The 17,167-nt window shown below is 33.7% G+C and overlaps 1 protein-coding gene across 1 annotated transcript; it reads right to left on the bottom strand.

The window, feature by feature from the left end:
- Positions 1-3,905: 3,905 nt before the first annotated feature.
- Positions 3,906-15,651, bottom strand: LOC105110816 (peptide-N(4)-(N-acetyl-beta-glucosaminyl)asparagine amidase-like). The gene is made up of 20 exons (XM_011005980.1): positions 15,244-15,651; positions 15,106-15,159; positions 14,842-15,027; positions 14,516-14,568; positions 10,278-10,482; positions 10,140-10,193; positions 9,893-10,060; positions 9,662-9,781; positions 9,473-9,571; positions 9,112-9,198; positions 7,831-7,985; positions 7,193-7,286; positions 6,485-6,540; positions 6,291-6,350; positions 6,054-6,141; positions 5,199-5,939; positions 5,027-5,087; positions 4,572-4,674; positions 4,300-4,434; positions 3,906-4,212 (listed from the first exon to the last, which is right to left on the bottom strand). The coding sequence occupies exons 1-20, from the start codon at positions 15,319-15,321 to the stop codon at positions 4,128-4,130; spliced, it is 2,682 nt and encodes an 893-aa protein (XP_011004282.1). The 5' UTR covers positions 15,322-15,651; the 3' UTR covers positions 3,906-4,127.
- Positions 15,652-17,167: the final 1,516 nt, after the last annotated feature.

The raw sequence follows: 17,167 nt of genomic DNA, 5'->3' as shown, positions 1-17,167 counted from the left end.
TACCATGCAAAACCAAAACCCAATCGGCGCTTCGCAGATCAACTTCCTAGACTATCACCATTCGAAATGGACTTTAACACATTCAATATAAGAAAGTACTCACGTTACTTTTTTTTTTCATTTTTCTGGAATTTACATGCTTTTTTCAAGGTTATCTTTTATTTTTATATTTTTTTTAAAATTTTTTTATTATTTTTTTTTAATATTGAATTAATTGAAAATTTAATTCTGTATGTTTTTTTATAGATTATTATAATATTTCTTTACATGGTTTTTTTTATGAATTTTCTTCTTATGAATTTTCTTTTTTTTCCTTCTAAAATAGTTTTTGTTGATTTTTTTTTTATATATTTAACTAGTTGAGAATTTTATTTTGGAGTTTTTTTTAAAAAAAATATTCTAAATTATTACAATATTTCCTTAAATGATTTTTGTTTTGCTATAGTGTTTCCTCACATGTTTTTTTTTCAAAATTATCTTTGTTGATTTTTTTTAATATTGAGTTAGTTAAGAATTTAACTTTAACCTCCCCCACATCTTTTAGTTTCCTTTTTCCCCTTTTTTCCCCAAAATTATCTTCTTCTTTTTTCATTTTTTTTGTTTTTTTTCATAGATGTTTTGTCAAATTTATTTTTTTAATATTGAGCTGGTTGAGAATTTAGCTTTATAATTTTTTTCTTTAAAACACAATGAATTGTTACAGTATTTCCCCACATGATTTATTTTTTTATGTTTTTTTTTTAAATTATCTTTATAGATTTTATTATTTTTATTATTGAGCTGGTTGAGAATTACAACTATAGATTTCCTCATGAAACATTATAAATTGCTACGGTATTTCCCTGCATGGTTTTTTTTCCTTTTGTTTTTTTTGTTATATTTTTTCCAAAATTATCTTTGTTGATTTTAGTTTTTTTTTTTAATATTACACAGGTTGGGAATTTAGTTTTGTATTTTTTTCCTTGAAAATATTGTGGATTGCAATAATTTTTTTCCATATATTTTTTTTTTATTTTTTTATGATTTTTTCCAAACTCAAAGCAACGCATAAACATGCCACAAGCCCGTGGTATCGCAGGGGCATGACATCTAGTACTGTTGGCGCATAGTAAATGTTTTACTATCGAGGCATTATTTACTATTTTTTTATATAAATTTAACGAGAAAATATATAAGGTGAATATTGTATCGTTACACTGTTCACTTGCTTATGTTTTACTATAAACAATATTGTTTATTTTTTTAGCTTTATTATAAATTTAAGGGGAAAAATATTAAACTCCATTAAGTTGATAGATCGGGTTCACTCTAAAAAAACTAAAGAAAATTTAAAGGGAAAATAAAAAATTATTTTAATTAAAAAATTTAGCAAACATAACCACGTAAATGTTACGTCTTATGAATTTAACTATCATGATCTATACCTATCTTTTGATTTTTTTTTAGTTTTATTTTTAGTCATTATTTATGATTTGTTTTTACTTATTAACATACATAATTCTTAATTTGTTTGATTACATGTATAAGTTTTTTAATTCAAAAACATGTTAAAAGTTAAAAAAAGTCTATATATAATTTTTTTGTTAAGAAAAAAAATATCTAACCCATGGCAAAACACGAGTCAAATATTTAGTGAAAGCTAAGAATTGAAATCAAAATGGTAATCTTTTATGGGTTTTAAAAAAATTAAAAAGAGTGAATTAGAAGTGGTAAACTACTTTGCTTTTTTTTTTTTGTTAGGTTTTTTAATATTTTAATTAAACATAATTAAACAATTTCATAAATTGTGTCATATCCCAAAGGGTGGCAAAAAAATGAAGGGATTGTGGAAATCCCATAGGCGTAGCATGTCTACATTTGCACAAGTTTCTAGTACTACAAGAAAAACCCATTTGGGATTTTTGACGTAGATCCTTCAAGGATTGCTTGGTCAGAGGTTCTTTGTTCGTACCCACAAGTTACGGGTCAGTTGACCGGAGGGGGGGCGGGTAATTGGTTAGTGAAGTGCAATGATGCTGGTGTTAGGGTTTTGAGAGCAAAAGTTGAGGCCACCATGGATGAATGGCTAAGATCAGCTGATGATTCCAAGATAAAAGATTTAAAATAGTTTATATGTTTTGGATTGTTTTAATGTGTTGGTATTAAAAATAATTTTTATAAAATAAAAAAATATTATTAATATATATTTTAATATTAAAAAATTATTTAAGAAACAACCATTATCGTATTTTTAAATATATCCTTAACATTTTGAGAGGAAATTACCTAGGAACCTAGTACATGGTCACCCTTTCGAATTCGGGTTTTTTTTTCCCTGTGATTTTCTTACTTGCTGAAGTTTTCACTTGGGTTGCTCCGTTTCCGTGCCATGTCTCATTCGAATCTAAAAACCATGTTCTATGTAGGAATTGATGAACATTGTTTTTAAGGAAAAACAAATCTAAACACTTAGGCATGTGCTTGTTGATTTTTCACATACAATAACCTTTTACTTTTTTATAAATATAAAGTCATTCGATTTGATTAAATTAATCTAAATTATTAATTATTAAAATGATATTATTTTAAAAAAATTATTTGAGTTTTGATCTAGTTGTGAGTTAATTATCATTTAATTTTAAATTTTATTTGATATTGTGATGGTGATATTTTTTATAATATTTAATTTTAATTTTAGAAATGTATTAAAATAATATTTTTTTTAGATTTATTTTTGATATTAGAACATAAAAACGACTCAAAAATATTAAAAAAATAATTTTTTAAAAATAATTTTTTTGAAATGAAAAATAAAAAAGGAAAAAACTCTTAATCTACCGACAGTTGTAAAACAACTCAAGATTGGATTAACCTGCAACTTCTGCTAAGCTAGGTTATCTTCCTGGTTCTTGTTCGGATTTAGCATGCTGTCCTCCTTGAAAAATTATTAAATGAAACTGGTCCATTTAATTAGTTCATGCATTAATTATTGGTTAATGTAGAAGTAAATTCATACAACGTATGAGTCTGGTTTACATGAACAAGATACGTCAAATATATAGTTTAATTCTCCTATTTTTCACGTTTGATTTCATGTATATCTGCTTACCTCCAACTCTGGAGATGGCTTAAACTAATTTCTCACCTATGGATCTCCAGGTAAACGAATTTGAAGGAGGAGGTGTAGCTTTTGGGCTAAGTTGTTCACACATGAATCCAGACCCAACTTCCATAACTATACTCTTCAAATCCTGGATTGAGAGTCACCGCCAGGAGCCCATTGAGCACCCACCCCTGTTCAGCTCAACCACCCTCCATCACCAACAAGATCCTAATAATAGCACCAAACCACACAATTACTATGCAACTAAGGGCAGTGCAGAAACTCCCTCGGTGAAAATGGTCACAGACACGTTCAAGTTATCTGATTCAGCAATCAAGAAATGGCTTGACGAAGTGCATGATCAATGTGCTAAAGCTACTCCTTTTGAATTGCTAGCTGCACTTTATGGGACACGGGCTGCACATGGCTCCCTTTCTTTTTTTTTGTTTAATGATAAATTGTCCATGGCCATCTAAGATAGGATAGAGGAGTGAGTGAAAACACAGAAAAATCAATTATATTAAAAAAACCAGAAAAAAATAATTAAAAAATTAAACCATAAAAAAAAAATTTTAATTAATTTTTTTAAACTACACACCAGTTTGATTTTAATTTTATAAACCTAAAATAAAAATAATTAAACCAAACCCAACCTAAATCAGAAAAAACCAAGCCAAACAATTTAAACCAGTTTTTTTTCAATATAACTGAACCAAAACCGGTCACTTTAAATAGTTTTGATATTTTTATTTTGAAAAACCAATTTGGTTACTTTTTTTATAAAAACCAAACTGAAAATAATCACCTCCATGTCCTACATATTCAAACATTTCAGGTATGTCTGGGCAAGACAGAAATTTGCTGTCATTGAACCACCAACACTGGGCCATTATGAATACATATTGACTAAATACGGTGTGCCCATATGGCAAAGAATTGTGTGATTGCTTGCCTCCATGGACAAATATTTACTACCAAGTAAGTTATACAATAGCATCAAAGTCTGGAACAGAGTGTCAGCACATTGGAATCTCTCTTATACAACTTAATTGCTGCTTGCATACAGATCTATGCTACCCAATTGTAGGCGTGAATTTGATTGAACGTCTCTGGCAGCCAGAAATTGGAATCTGTCATGTTATAACTTGTTAGATCAACGATCACGAGGAACTAAAATGTGGAGTGCATGTAAATTGGTTTGGATCAACAGGATTTACCTGAAAGCGTTGCATGGGACACTATCTGAATTAATCTTAAATGATTTACGCTGAAAACGATCTTTGAACATCTGAGAAGTTTGTTTATCCAGAATACGCCAGCTAGAACCACCATCATGACTACCCTCGACAACCCTGTTAAGAAAACAACCAGAAATCATGAAAGCGAATAACATATAAATTTGCGACAAACATGTAGTTGTGAGAACTATGAAATAAATGCAGAGAGAAATCGTTCACATGGCGCCAGATGGTTGTTAATAGAATATTACCAGTCCATAGGGTCTCTCTCTGGGGCATCATTAGCTGACATTATATCATATGCCACTAGTTTGTGCATCTGGTTGTCTGATAGTTTATAAACAATCCAGCAACCTACGAGAGGCATTGTTAAAATACATCAGATATGTTCAACAGGATCATCAACATTAATCCAACATTTGTTTCATGCCAAGTACAAAGAAACAACTGAGAAATGCAAGAAAATTTAACTTGGGCATCTAGATTCCAGGCTTGATTTTTCAGATTCGTTCAACAGACCAAATCTGCAACCATGGTTACTCTGGCTTAAAGTCTATGATCGCCAACAAAACACGTGCCATTTTCATATTTTTTCAATTCAACAAGACAACACCAAGCACAGTACATTGAGAGCACAGAATGGAAGGATCTGTATCAAACATTAATAGTTCAACATCACAAGATTTTCTAATATGATGTACATTACCTCTCGCTCCATCTGGTTCTTCCCATTTAGACGTGCGAAGTCCATCAAATGCTGATGTGGCCTGAAATTGTGTTAAAAGTGGAATGATAAAGGAACTTTTGGGAGAATTCCTACATATGAGCAACGAAAGTAAACTTATGTATGACAATTAGAGAAACAGGATACTACTCACAATTCCAAAAGGAAGTTCCTCGCCACTTGCAAGAACAGAACCTGAATGGATCCTATTCAACTTTATTAGTGGCCAGGAAAGAGAAACTTTGCTTATGTTGTCAAAGTTGTTAAGAACATTGATCAAATCATCCAATGCATCCAACACAACAGGCAGTCCTAAACAGGTGGTGACAGGGTCAGCAGCCAAACAGATGTCCACTTTTCCATCAGTGTCAATCTCGCTCTTCAATGACAGAGCATTTATTAACTCCTCAAAATATGGCAGCAAATGAAGTATAAAAGGGTTTATGGAAGTTCGCCTGGTTTTATAGGACGAATTCCCAAGTTCGACCAAAATTCCTTTGAATATCTTCAGTATTTCAATAATTCTTGATTTGGGAAGAGATTGGTCAACACAAGAAGAAAGGAGAGGGGAAAATGCATTGTAGGTCTTTGTCACATGCTCATCTACGCATACACGAATGGGACATGAAGTATGACTCAAAGAACAATTATCATGAAAACCAATTTCTGATCTTGCAATGCGCCATTCCTTGTTCCCACTTTGTCTACCAGGCAAAGAGACTGAAGAATCATTAGTGGAACATAAAGATCTCTCAAGCTCTTCAGATTCAATCTTATCACGCTCTTCAAGTACAGAAAGAATTTGAGTTGTAAAGCTTCTTCTGCATTCTCGAGTCATGCTATGGAGAGTAGCCAACAAATCAGGCTCTGTGGTAATGTTTCGTCGGGATAGAACCTGCAAATTTAGAAATTCTTTTGGTCAAGAACTCAACATAAGAGAACATAACATTGTGCATGAAGAAATGGAAAAACCAACATGAAAGAATGGCATTTCAATAGTTAAAATTACCTCAACCCACTTCCTTGTGTAACGCTTAGTGACGTCATAAACTCCATCTTTTGCAATAGCAATGACATAGTTCAATTTCTTTTTCCACCTACGAGGAAAGAATGAAATCAGATGTATACAAAGTATGTTCCGAGCCAGAATAGACTAGTGAAGATCCTGAAGCAGGGCAGAAGAAAAATCATTCAGTAGGCACCCATGTGCATATATGTAGATCACATAGATTAAGTAAAAAATTACCCCTTCTCATATCGTAATGGTCTGTCAAACACTGGTGCACAAGGGTCAAGATGCATCCATCTGTATAATAACATCACAGAGTACATGTAAATGACGGTTACCATGACAAAGAGCCTGGTTTAGCTTAATCATTACTCTTCTGGTATGCTTCTGAAGAAAATAGAAGACATCATTTTTTTTTTAATGAAGCTTACCTGCCTAGTAATTCAGAAAAGCACTCGGTCCAAACATGATCAGTGAAATCCAGGATCTGATCAAACACAATATGGGAAATGGTCATATACTGACTTTCATCATGGCCAACTTCTTTCATAAAACAAAATTTGAAGCCCCCACAAATTCTTCCACATTATTACTGTGCATGAACACAAGCATGCCCATTAGAGGACTTCCAGAAAACAAGAGATTCCCAATAAAGGGGAACAACCTTTTCAAAGTATTTCATTTTAGTTCACGTTTCACAAGGTATTGTATGGGAAGCCATGATTTTGAGCCCAAATACATTCCAAGACACAAAAGGTAGTTTAGCTATCTTATAGTCCATTGAAAATGGATCAAGTTTTCACAGAATTTCTTTACTACATTCAGAACACGTTGAAAACAGACAAAGGTAGTGTCCCTATATTAAGCTACTTCAGATTTGTAATAATATAGAAAATAACAGAGAACTTTATTGTTCTTCACAGAACCCAGGTAGAACAAAGGTAGTGCTAATCTACTTTGGATTTGTAATAATATAGAAAAATAACAGAGAACTTTATTGTTCTTCACAGAACCCAGGTAGACTTCTATCATTGCGTTCAGTCTTTACATCAGAAAATATTGATCTAACAGAACATAGTCTGTCCAAAGTGAGATCGTGCCATTTGGGTGTTGTATTTGAATTACAGAAACTGACTTACCAGACGAGATTCATAGCCAAAAGCACGACAATAAAGAGTAAAGCAATTGGCCAGCCATTGGCACATATATGCAGTGTACATAAAAAGCACCAAACTTAACGATGCAAAAGATTCCAACCAACTTAAAAAATATATAGAGAGAGAGCTTTCTTTGGAAAATAAACAAAAAAGCGTCGAGCAAGAACAGCAACCATCCACTGCTTTCTTACTACTGAAAGCCTTCTCTTTTATAAGAAGTAAACTTTGTTGCAGAACCACTAAATACTTCCAAAAACTTCATATTTTGGAATCATTGATGCTTGTTTCCTCCTTGCTGAATACATCCTAAACTTCTAGCAAAAAAAGTCCATGGCCAAGAAATTAAGATCTTATCAATTTAATTAGACTTTCCTGACATCCTAAAGCAAACAAAGCAAATTCTATGTTTGCTCAAGAGTTTGTTGCATCAACAAGGCACCATCCTTTGGTGCTCCTCATAACATGACATATCTAGTCCTAAAAATGATCTTCCTATGAAAATAGTGTCATTCTATAAACATAACATACAAAAGAAAACAGTCTATTTACACAGAGTATAGTTCCTTACTCGGAGTGCTTACTTGTAAGTTGTGCAAGTATTTATTGCTGGGATATGTGACTATTTATTAAGCAGTATTTTGTTAATTTTAAGGGCAAATCCAACATAAAAACAGAAAAGGAATGAAAAACACCTGAATGATTGTTTGAACCAGAAAAGCAGCTGCAGCAGGAAAGCATGGTCTTGTTCGGTTTTTGATGGTTTAAAGTTCCCCTCCTAAAACAAATTTATAAAATTACCAATTACCATGGCATAGTAGCAGAGCAAACCCTAGAGGTGAAATTATTAAAACACCTTAAACCAGTTTGATCAACATGAACCACCTTTCTTATTTATTCCAATTATGACGTGGTTGCAATTCACATTGAAATACAAGAGCAGATAAGAAATTGCAGTTGAAAATAAAAAAATATATAAGAGGATAAAACTCGAATCAGCATTGCAAGACAATCATAAAACTAGCCAAGGTCTCCAAGTTCTCCATCCAACAAACTTGTCAATAAAAAACTACAACCACTAATATACTGCTGCCAATAGTTCTACTGAGCATCAAGATAACCACAAAGATGCGAGAAATCCTTTAAATATTATTTCCATTGCAGTCGGCCGCCCACCATGATTGATGCGTGTGAGAGAATTTTTTTTAATATACCATATTTATACCAAACTTCTGTCAAACTTAATTTGTTCTGTTCAACTGTAGTTCAACACAGGTCCAAATAGCTGTTCTAAATTGTTGTAATACAAAGATAGCACAATTAATCAAGTTCAGAGCCTACAGATTGTATTTGAGGTGTATTGGATTGGTAGTTAATGCATCTAATAATTAAATGTGAGATAAACTACACTGAGAATTTTGTTATGCTAAAAGCTGTCCAAGGGTATTTTAGTGATTTAATCAAACAGTGAAGGGTTTTATGTCAACTAACTGTTTTGACACCCTAATGCACTTTTATATATAATATTATAGATTAAGAAGTTGATGACATTAAGGTGAGTCTGAGTTCAGGTCCGCAAACAATATTCTATAACGGGAAAAAAAAACACAAGTGGTCACAACCAAAATAGTGGGACTTTAGCTGCATGATTATTATATAAAAGAGACTGAGCCTCTAATAAACGAGACTGAGCCTCTACAAGCAATGAGGGGACAAAAAAGATAGAGAACGAAAAAAAACCTCTACACTCATTGTGACACGTCTATCAAATTCCATTAGCATAATTTTTTTTTCCAAGTTGACCTTTTGTTGCTCATTATTCTGCATTTATTCTATAGCCAATGACTCAAATGTTTATTTTCCTCATCACTATAAAAATAAAAACAAAATCAAAAAGCCATTACCTTTGCCAGAGAAACCAAAGCTTTCTCCTCGAGCTCTTCTCTAGGAACCGTCTTCCGTGCTGCCTCCTGCCTCACTGGGTCTTCATACTATATCAATAACAGGCCAAGTACTAAATAAATACTCTCTTGGAAATTATCCCTATCTAGCGTGCGAGTGATTTAACAATCGATCATAAACAAAACAAAACAAAAAAAAATAGATTGCACATTATTTTCCTGTTGAATGAACAGATTGAAGAGAACACCTTTTTTACTTTTATTGGGAAGAACAAAATGAAACATTTTTAAACTCAAATCTCTTTTTCAGTAACCAAACAAATGAAGAAAAACAAAAAAGATAAACCTCAAAATTTGAAATTACCATTTGAACTTGACTGATATAGGGCCGTATTTGCCGCCCAAACTCTTCACTTTGTTCACTCACTGCAAACTCTTGCAACATAAGCGCTTCCTCCTCTGCCTAAACACAAACAGACCCTATAAACATAATGTTTAAATCACTCTCACAAACCGAAAATTGAAACACAAGCACAAAAAATTATAAAAAAACCTGTAACATGTGCGCAAGCTCCTCATCCGATTTCATCAGATCGGCAACAGTTAATTCTTTGAGTTCATTCGAAACATGAACGACATCAGAATCATCCGACACGTCATCTCCTCCAAGAATCTACACAACAAACCGTTTCAATACACAAATGCATAACAACAGCAGCCGCAGCAGCAAAATTCTGAATTAATTGCATAAAGAAAAAAAATTATAAGAAAAAAAACCCGGCACATCACGAATTGATTCCTCTTCATTTTGCCGCCCAACAACAGCAGCAATTAATTCTTGTACCTTGACTTCCTTCTCTTCCTCGTTGATTTTTATCAATTTGAGTTTGTTAGAAATGCCAGTGAGATCAGAATCGTCCGATACGACTCGATCATCATCTTCTCCGGTGATCTACAAAAAAAACACCAATAAAAAGAAATGCACACACACATGCAAGTGTTGATGACGAAGCAAACAAAACCACAAAAACCTGCTGGAGATGAGGAGGGATTGAAGTGAGAGAGATAAGCTGGATCTTAAGAACCTGCAATATTCGTCATAACAATGAAACAAACACTACTGTTGATAAAAATCGAGAGAATTGTGTTTTAGAGAGTGCGAGACTGACTTCGAGGCCGTCGTCGGTGTCATAATCGACGTCGAAGATGGAGTCATTGTGGCTGATGATGAATTTGCGGGCTACCATCTTTACTCTTTTTTTTTTCCTGTCTTTTCCCTTAGAGAGAGATTGAGAATTAAGAATTTTGTTTCGGTTTATTGAATTAATGTGATTTTTATTTTGCTTATTTCGGAGGGAAGGTACTGGATTCTTTTTTTACCGTACCGGTTGGACACAAGTCCTGCGTCATATTAGTTTAATTTGAATTATAAATAAATAAAAAACAAATTATCGTTCTCTTTTGGTATAAAGTATTACCTGTAATGTAAACGCGTGAAAAACGTGGGATGAACAGTGTCCAGCTGTATGTCACTATTGACGCGTAGTAAACGTTTTACGTTTTACTATTGAAGCATTATTTACTATTTTTTTTATATAAATTGAAGGAGAGAATGTGTAAAGTGAATATTGTATCATTATAGTGTTGTCTTGGTTATGTTTTACTTTAAACAATATTGATTATGTATATTATCTATCTCCGATATTATTTATTTTAAGTCTAAGTTTTCATGAATTTTTTTGATTTGAATTGACATATAGATATTATTGAAGAGACAAACTTGATTTTAAATTATTTTTAAAAAAGATTGTTTTTAATGAAATAAAATAAAATGAATAAAAGAAAATCGAGCAAATATTTTTGCACGGAGATCTTGAATGATAAAATATTATTAGTTTCAATTAATTACATCTTCATAAATGAAGATTAAAAAGATGTTTAAAGAGATTAATATTTTAGTTGAGAAACCTCAACAGTTGATTTTCTTATAAAAGTTTTTGTTTTGGAGTAACCAAAAAATACTTATTACCATACTAGTAAAACATGTTTCAATTAATGAACCAATCATTTTTATATATTTATATCAATTTGAGAAAATTATTTAAACAATTACAACAAATTAACACTACGAAAATATATATTTTATTCTCATTACAAATTTAATTTGCATATCTTAAATGACTGTAATCTTAGGGATGTGAGCTATCTTAGACCATAACTCCAGTTTTCTTCTTTTTCTTACAATAACTCCAGCAGCCAAAACTCTCCACCAACATCGCCATCAGCCTTTCTTTTTTTATGATCAGATCACCTCCAACCTCATTTCAGACTAGTGATAACATCTTCTTCTCCTCCATAAGGTTGCCTCTCACTTCATTCCACTGTTTGCGACTGTAAAGTTGCATGCAGTACGTAAACTTATTGTTTATGTTCTACAAATAATTCACTCACTTAGGCAAGCCTAGTTCTAAGTTAGCCTAAATAGCAAAGTCAGGTCCAGTCCGACTAAAAAAAATAAAACTAAATTCAAAAATCATTTAAAAAAATTATGATTTTCTTAGATATTTTTTTATTCATTTTGCATAATATCAAGATGTATTTTTACACTCTAAAATATAAATATGATATTAAAATACCCAATTTTCTCTAAAATATTTTTAAAAAAATTCAAAATATTTAAAAAAATCTCAAAAAAACTTTTAAATTAATTTTCCTTTTCAAAAAAAAAATATTTTGTTTTCATGCATACGACCAAATCCTAAAATATTTTCAAATATGTTTTCATTAAAAAAATTGCAACTTTCTTATATTTTGAAAATTCAAAAAATAGATATTATAACTAGTTTATAATTATCAATTAGGCTAAAATGTCAAAAATCTTTTTTCAATATTTGTTCTAGGGTCTAAATATAGACTTTAATATATGTGGGGTGTAAAATTATACAATAAAATACACACTTAGATATTAAAGATATAAGATGTATAAGTACGATGCTGAAATTTATACTTTAGAATGATTAAAATTTAACTTAATAAGATATAAGATATAGCAAATAAAGGCCATATCCAAGAAATTAAGATCCTATCAATTTAATCACACTTTCCTGCCATCATAAAGCAAAAAAAGCAAATTCCATGTTTGCTCAAGAGTTTGTTACATCAACGAGGAACCATCCTCTGGTGCTACTCATAACATGAGATATCTAGTCCTAAAAATGATCTTCCTATGAAAATAGTGTCATTCTATAAACATAACATACACAAGAAAACAGTCTATTTACACAGAGTATAGTTCCTTACTCGGAGTACTTACTTGTAAGTTGTGCAAGTAATTATTGCTGGGAGATGTGACTATTTATTAAGCAGTATTTTGTTAATTTTAAGGGCAAATCCAACGTAAAAACAGAAAAGGAATGAAAAACACCTGAATGATTGTTGGAACCAGAAAAGCAGCTGCAGCAGGAAAGCATGGTCTTGTTCGGTTTTTGATGGTTTAAAGTTCCCCTCCTAAAACAAATTTATAAAATTACCAATTACCATGGCATATTAGCAGAGCAAACTCTAGAGGTGAAATTATTAAAACAGCTTAAACCAGTTTGATCAACATGAACCACCTTTCTTATTTATTCCAATTATGACGTGGTTGCAATTCACATTGAAATATAAGAGTAGATAAGAAATTGCAGTTGAAAACAAAAAAAAAAATACGAGGATAAAACACGAGTCAGCATTGCAAGACAATCATAAAACTAGCCAAGGTCTCCAAGTTTTCCATCCAACAAACCTGTAAATAAAAAACTACGACCACTAATATACTGCTCCCAATAGTTCTACTGAGCATCAAGATAACCACAACGATGCGAGAAATCCTTTAAATATTATTTCCATTGCAGTCGGCCGCCCACCATGAGTGATGCGTGTGAGAGAATGTTTTTGAATATACCATATTTATACCAAACTTCTGTCCAACTTAATTTGTTCTGTTCAACTGTAGTTCAACACAGGTCCAAATAGCTGTTCTAAATTGTTTTGATACTAAGATAGCACAATTAATCAAGTTTACAGCCTATAGATTGTATTTGAGGTGTATTTGATTGGATAGTTAATGCATGTAATAATGAAATGTGAGACAAACTACACTGAGAATTTTATTATGCTAAAAGCTGTCCAAGGGTATTTTAATGATTTAATCAAACAGTGAAGGGTTTTATGTCAACTAACTGTTTTGACACCCTAATGCACTTTTATATATAATATTATAGGTTAAGAAGGTGATGAAATCAAGGTGAGTCTGAGTTCAGGTTCATAAATAATATTTTATAATAGAAAAAACAAAATATAAAAAACACAAGTGGTCGACAACCAAAACAGAGGGATTGTTAAGGTTCTAGGCGTGGGGATGCGCCAATGAAAGCATATTGTCTAGAATTCAGCAGCGATGGACAGTGACAGCCTTGCATAGGCAAAAACAAATTCGGCAAGCAGCATGCAATGATCTATGCGAGTCGTTGAGCTTGCGACTTGGTATGGACGTGAGGGCTTAGATGATGGACCTTCTAAGTTAGCAGCTGACGCAGTAGAATAGGCAGGTGAGACTGCCATGCGGATAGGCAGAATATGGCTGTATCATGGGGGCAAAATGTGAGGAAGTGACAGCTGAGTGGGGAAGGAAGTGCTCCACTATGTAAGCCACTAAGTTAATGGGAGAGCAAGTGCTCCACTATGCCTCGAAAATGAGGGATCATGGAGATCATGGGAAGTAAGTGCCCCATTATGGCCTGAAAAATAGGGATTATGGGTGAGCCTAACAACTCATACTTGTCTATAAATAGGCTGTCAAGTCTCTGCTATGTAGCATGCGATTTTGTGCATAGCACACACACTTGTATTGTGTAATCCTTTGTTAATGAAATAAATAAAGGTTGAAAGGTATTTTTGTAAACTTGCATGCTTGCTTGTGTTTGTTCCTTTTATACGACTTGGTAATTATGAGAATTTTGTTGGGTGAGCGAAACACATAATTGTAGGAAACACGAGCGAAAAGAGAAGACAAGGCTAAGTTTAGTTGGAACTAAATTAGAACATTAAGTTGAATTTTATTGTAAAAAATTTAACCCCGTGACAGGGACTTTAGCTGCATGATTATTATATAAAAGAGACTGAGCCTATAATAAAAGAGACTGAGCCTCGACAAGCAATGAGGGACCAAAAAGATAGAGAACGAAACAAAACCTCTACACTCATTGTGACATGTCTATCAAATGCCATTAGCATTATTCTGCATTTATTCTATAGCCAATGACTCAAATGTTTAGCTTCCTCATCACTATAAAAATAAAAACAAAAACAAAAAGCCATACAAAATAAAAAAACCTTTGCCAGAGAAACCAAAGCTTTCTCCTAGAGCTCTTCTCTAGGAACCGTCTTCCGTGCTGCCTCCTGCCTCACTGGGTCTTCATACTGTATCAACAACAGGCCAAGTACTAAATAAATACTCTCTCTTGGAAATTATCCCTATCTAGTGTGCGAGTGATTTAACAATCGATCATAAACAAACAAATAAATAAAAATAGATTGCACGCTATTTTCCTGTTGAATGAACAGATTGAAAAAAATACCTTTTTTAATTTTATTGGGAAGAATAAAATGAAACATTTTGAAACTCAAATCTCTTTTTCAGTAACCAAACAAATGAAGAAAAACAAAAAGATAAACCTCAAAATTTGAAATTACCATTTGAACTCGACTGATATAGGGCCGTATTTTCCGCCCAAACTCTTCACTTTGTCTACTAACTGCAAGCTCTTGTACCTTGACTTCCTTCTCTTCCTCGTTGATTTTTATCAATTTGAGTTTGTTAGAAATGCCAGTGAGATCAGAATCGTCCGATACGACCCGATCATCATCCTCTCCGGTGATCTGCAAAAAAAAACACCAATAAAAAGAAAAGCACACACACGCAAGTGTTGATGACGACGCAAACAAAAGAACAAAAACCTTCTGGAGATGAGGAGGGATTGAAGTGAGATAGAAAAGCTGCTTCTTAAAATCCTGCAATATTAGTCATAACAATCAAACAAACACTACTGTTGATTTAAATTGAGAGAATTGTGTTTTCGAGAGTGAGAGACTGACTTCAAGGCCGTCGTCGGTGTCATAATCGACGTCGAAGATGGAGTCGTTGTGGCTGATGATGAATTGGCGAGCTACCATCTTTACTGTTTTTTTTTTCCGCTCACTTTTCTCTTTGAGAGAGGGATTAAGAATTAAGAATTTTGTATCGGTTTATTGAATTAATGGGTTTTTTTTTTTGTTTACTTCGGAGGGAAGGTACTAGATTCTTTTTTCACCGTACCGGTTCGACACAACTAATAATACGATCGATGAAGAAGCTTTCTCCGGCAAGGAAAAAGAAGTTCGATTCAAAAGCAGACTTTAGACTAGCATGTGCTGTCTCGTGCTTAGTCTCGCTCAGGAGGTACACGCTTATTTGGATTGAAAGTGACTAATCAAAAGCATAGCATCTGTAACTGAGGTACATGAGGGCCTATTCTCATTCTGATCAGTGAAACGAAGGACCCAAGGAAGGGGGTCCTGAAAGCATAGCTAGGAATAAAAAAAAGAGGTTCTATTCGTAGAAAAGGAAAAGCAGCAAGAGCTAGCCTACTAGTAAAGGGCTTTTTAGGAAGAAAGAAGTAGAAGCAACCCTTCTGCTAATGACAACCTAAATAAAGAACCATTGGTGCGTAAGGAATTGGAATCCTAAAGAAGAAGGAAGCGACAAGAACCAATCCTAGAAGTAGTGCTTTAGCAGGACGAAGAAGAGTTCGCGGAGCAACTCTCTTTAACCAAGGACCAAACCTTAACACCACACCGGTTGAACATCTAGCAGAGAAAGAAGACTGAGATCCTGGATGAACTAAGAGAAGGTCGCGAGAAGTGAGGTGAAGGTAGAAAAAAAATACGACTTAAAGTTAGTGTTCCACTTGTTAAGAAGTATTAAACAATCCCTGGCTTCGACTTAGTAAGAGAAGAGGAGTATTTATCAGGAAAGCCTAGGGCCAGTTGTTGAGAGGCAGCACTCAAGGTAAGTATAGGATTGAGCTTCAGAACAATCCAATCCCGCCCGGATTCCATATTCCATTCTCTTTGCTTTCGTTCCTTTCAGTCGAGCTCAATTACATCGACCCTCTAGGAAGTCCTCGATTGAGTTGAGGAAGGAAACTTCTCTTGTAGTTCTAGACTAGGAATCCGGAAACTTAGGAAGAGAAAAGTAAAATGATAAGATGCCAGTTTAAAAGGTCCGTTATTTCGTGCCCCATTTTTGGATCAGTGAAGAATGTATTAGAAATTCGGTGTCCAAGTGAAGTGAAACGACGCCATCAGAAGCACAACAATGATCTCTCGAGTCGGGATGATGGCTATTCATTGAGATAATCTGATGCAGACTGGCAGATTTAATGGAGCTAGCGGTAGTAAGATTTGGTATATTTATTGGCTTTAGTAGGCGCAGGAATTACATGATCTACAGATACAGAGTTTGCTTCATCTGATGGCATTTCAACAATTGGCACTGCCTCATATTCAAGGAGTATGCGCGGGAGTAGACATATAGAAATCGACATTGAAAGTCAACGGGTACTCGTCAGGTAGTATTCCCAAACCTCGCATTGGAAGCTCAGATTGGGTTCAGGAAGCTAGGCAGGAGCCCGGCGCCATCTCAAACGCCTTCTCTCCATCCTCAGAAGGAAAGTCAACTCCCAGGAGCGACGGGTACATCTGAAATAGGTTATGATGAGAGAGGGGGTGAGCGATGGATAGCTTTCATTGAAGATACCGGTTCTTTATTCCTAGATGGCGAGAATCAGCCCTTTTCAGCGCTCTGGGTATAGCATATATGTTGGTGAGAGAATGGATTTTAGAATCAGAATTCTCTATTTCTAAGTAAAGAAATCCAGCACTCGAACTAAAGAGATGCATGAATACATTTCTTTCTCGATGCGGATCACGGCCTGGTTTCGTAGCCCGGGAGGGCCGAATAGAAGTCTTCCTCCTCACG

The sequence above is a fragment of the Populus euphratica genome, unplaced genomic scaffold (genome assembly GCF_000495115.2).
Source record: "Populus euphratica unplaced genomic scaffold, PopEup_1.0 scaffold379.1, whole genome shotgun sequence".
Lineage (NCBI taxonomy): Eukaryota > Viridiplantae > Streptophyta > Magnoliopsida > Malpighiales > Salicaceae > Populus > Populus euphratica.
The sequence above is the reverse complement of the archived record's forward strand: the minus strand, read 5'-3'. Positions and strand labels throughout refer to the sequence as shown.

Coding starts and splice junctions, on each gene's coding strand:
- LOC105110816 (XM_011005980.1), bottom strand. CDS start 15,321: ATGGTAGCTCGCCAATTCATCATCAGCCACAACGACTCCATCTTCGAC. Junction 14,569..14,841: donor ATATCAGTCGAGTTCAAATG/GTAATTTCAAAT, acceptor TTGTTGATACAG/TATGAAGACCCAGTGAGGCA. Junction 5,088..5,198: donor AGGAACTTCCTTTTGGAATT/GTGAGTAGTATC, acceptor ACACAATTTCAG/GCCACATCAGCATTTGATGG.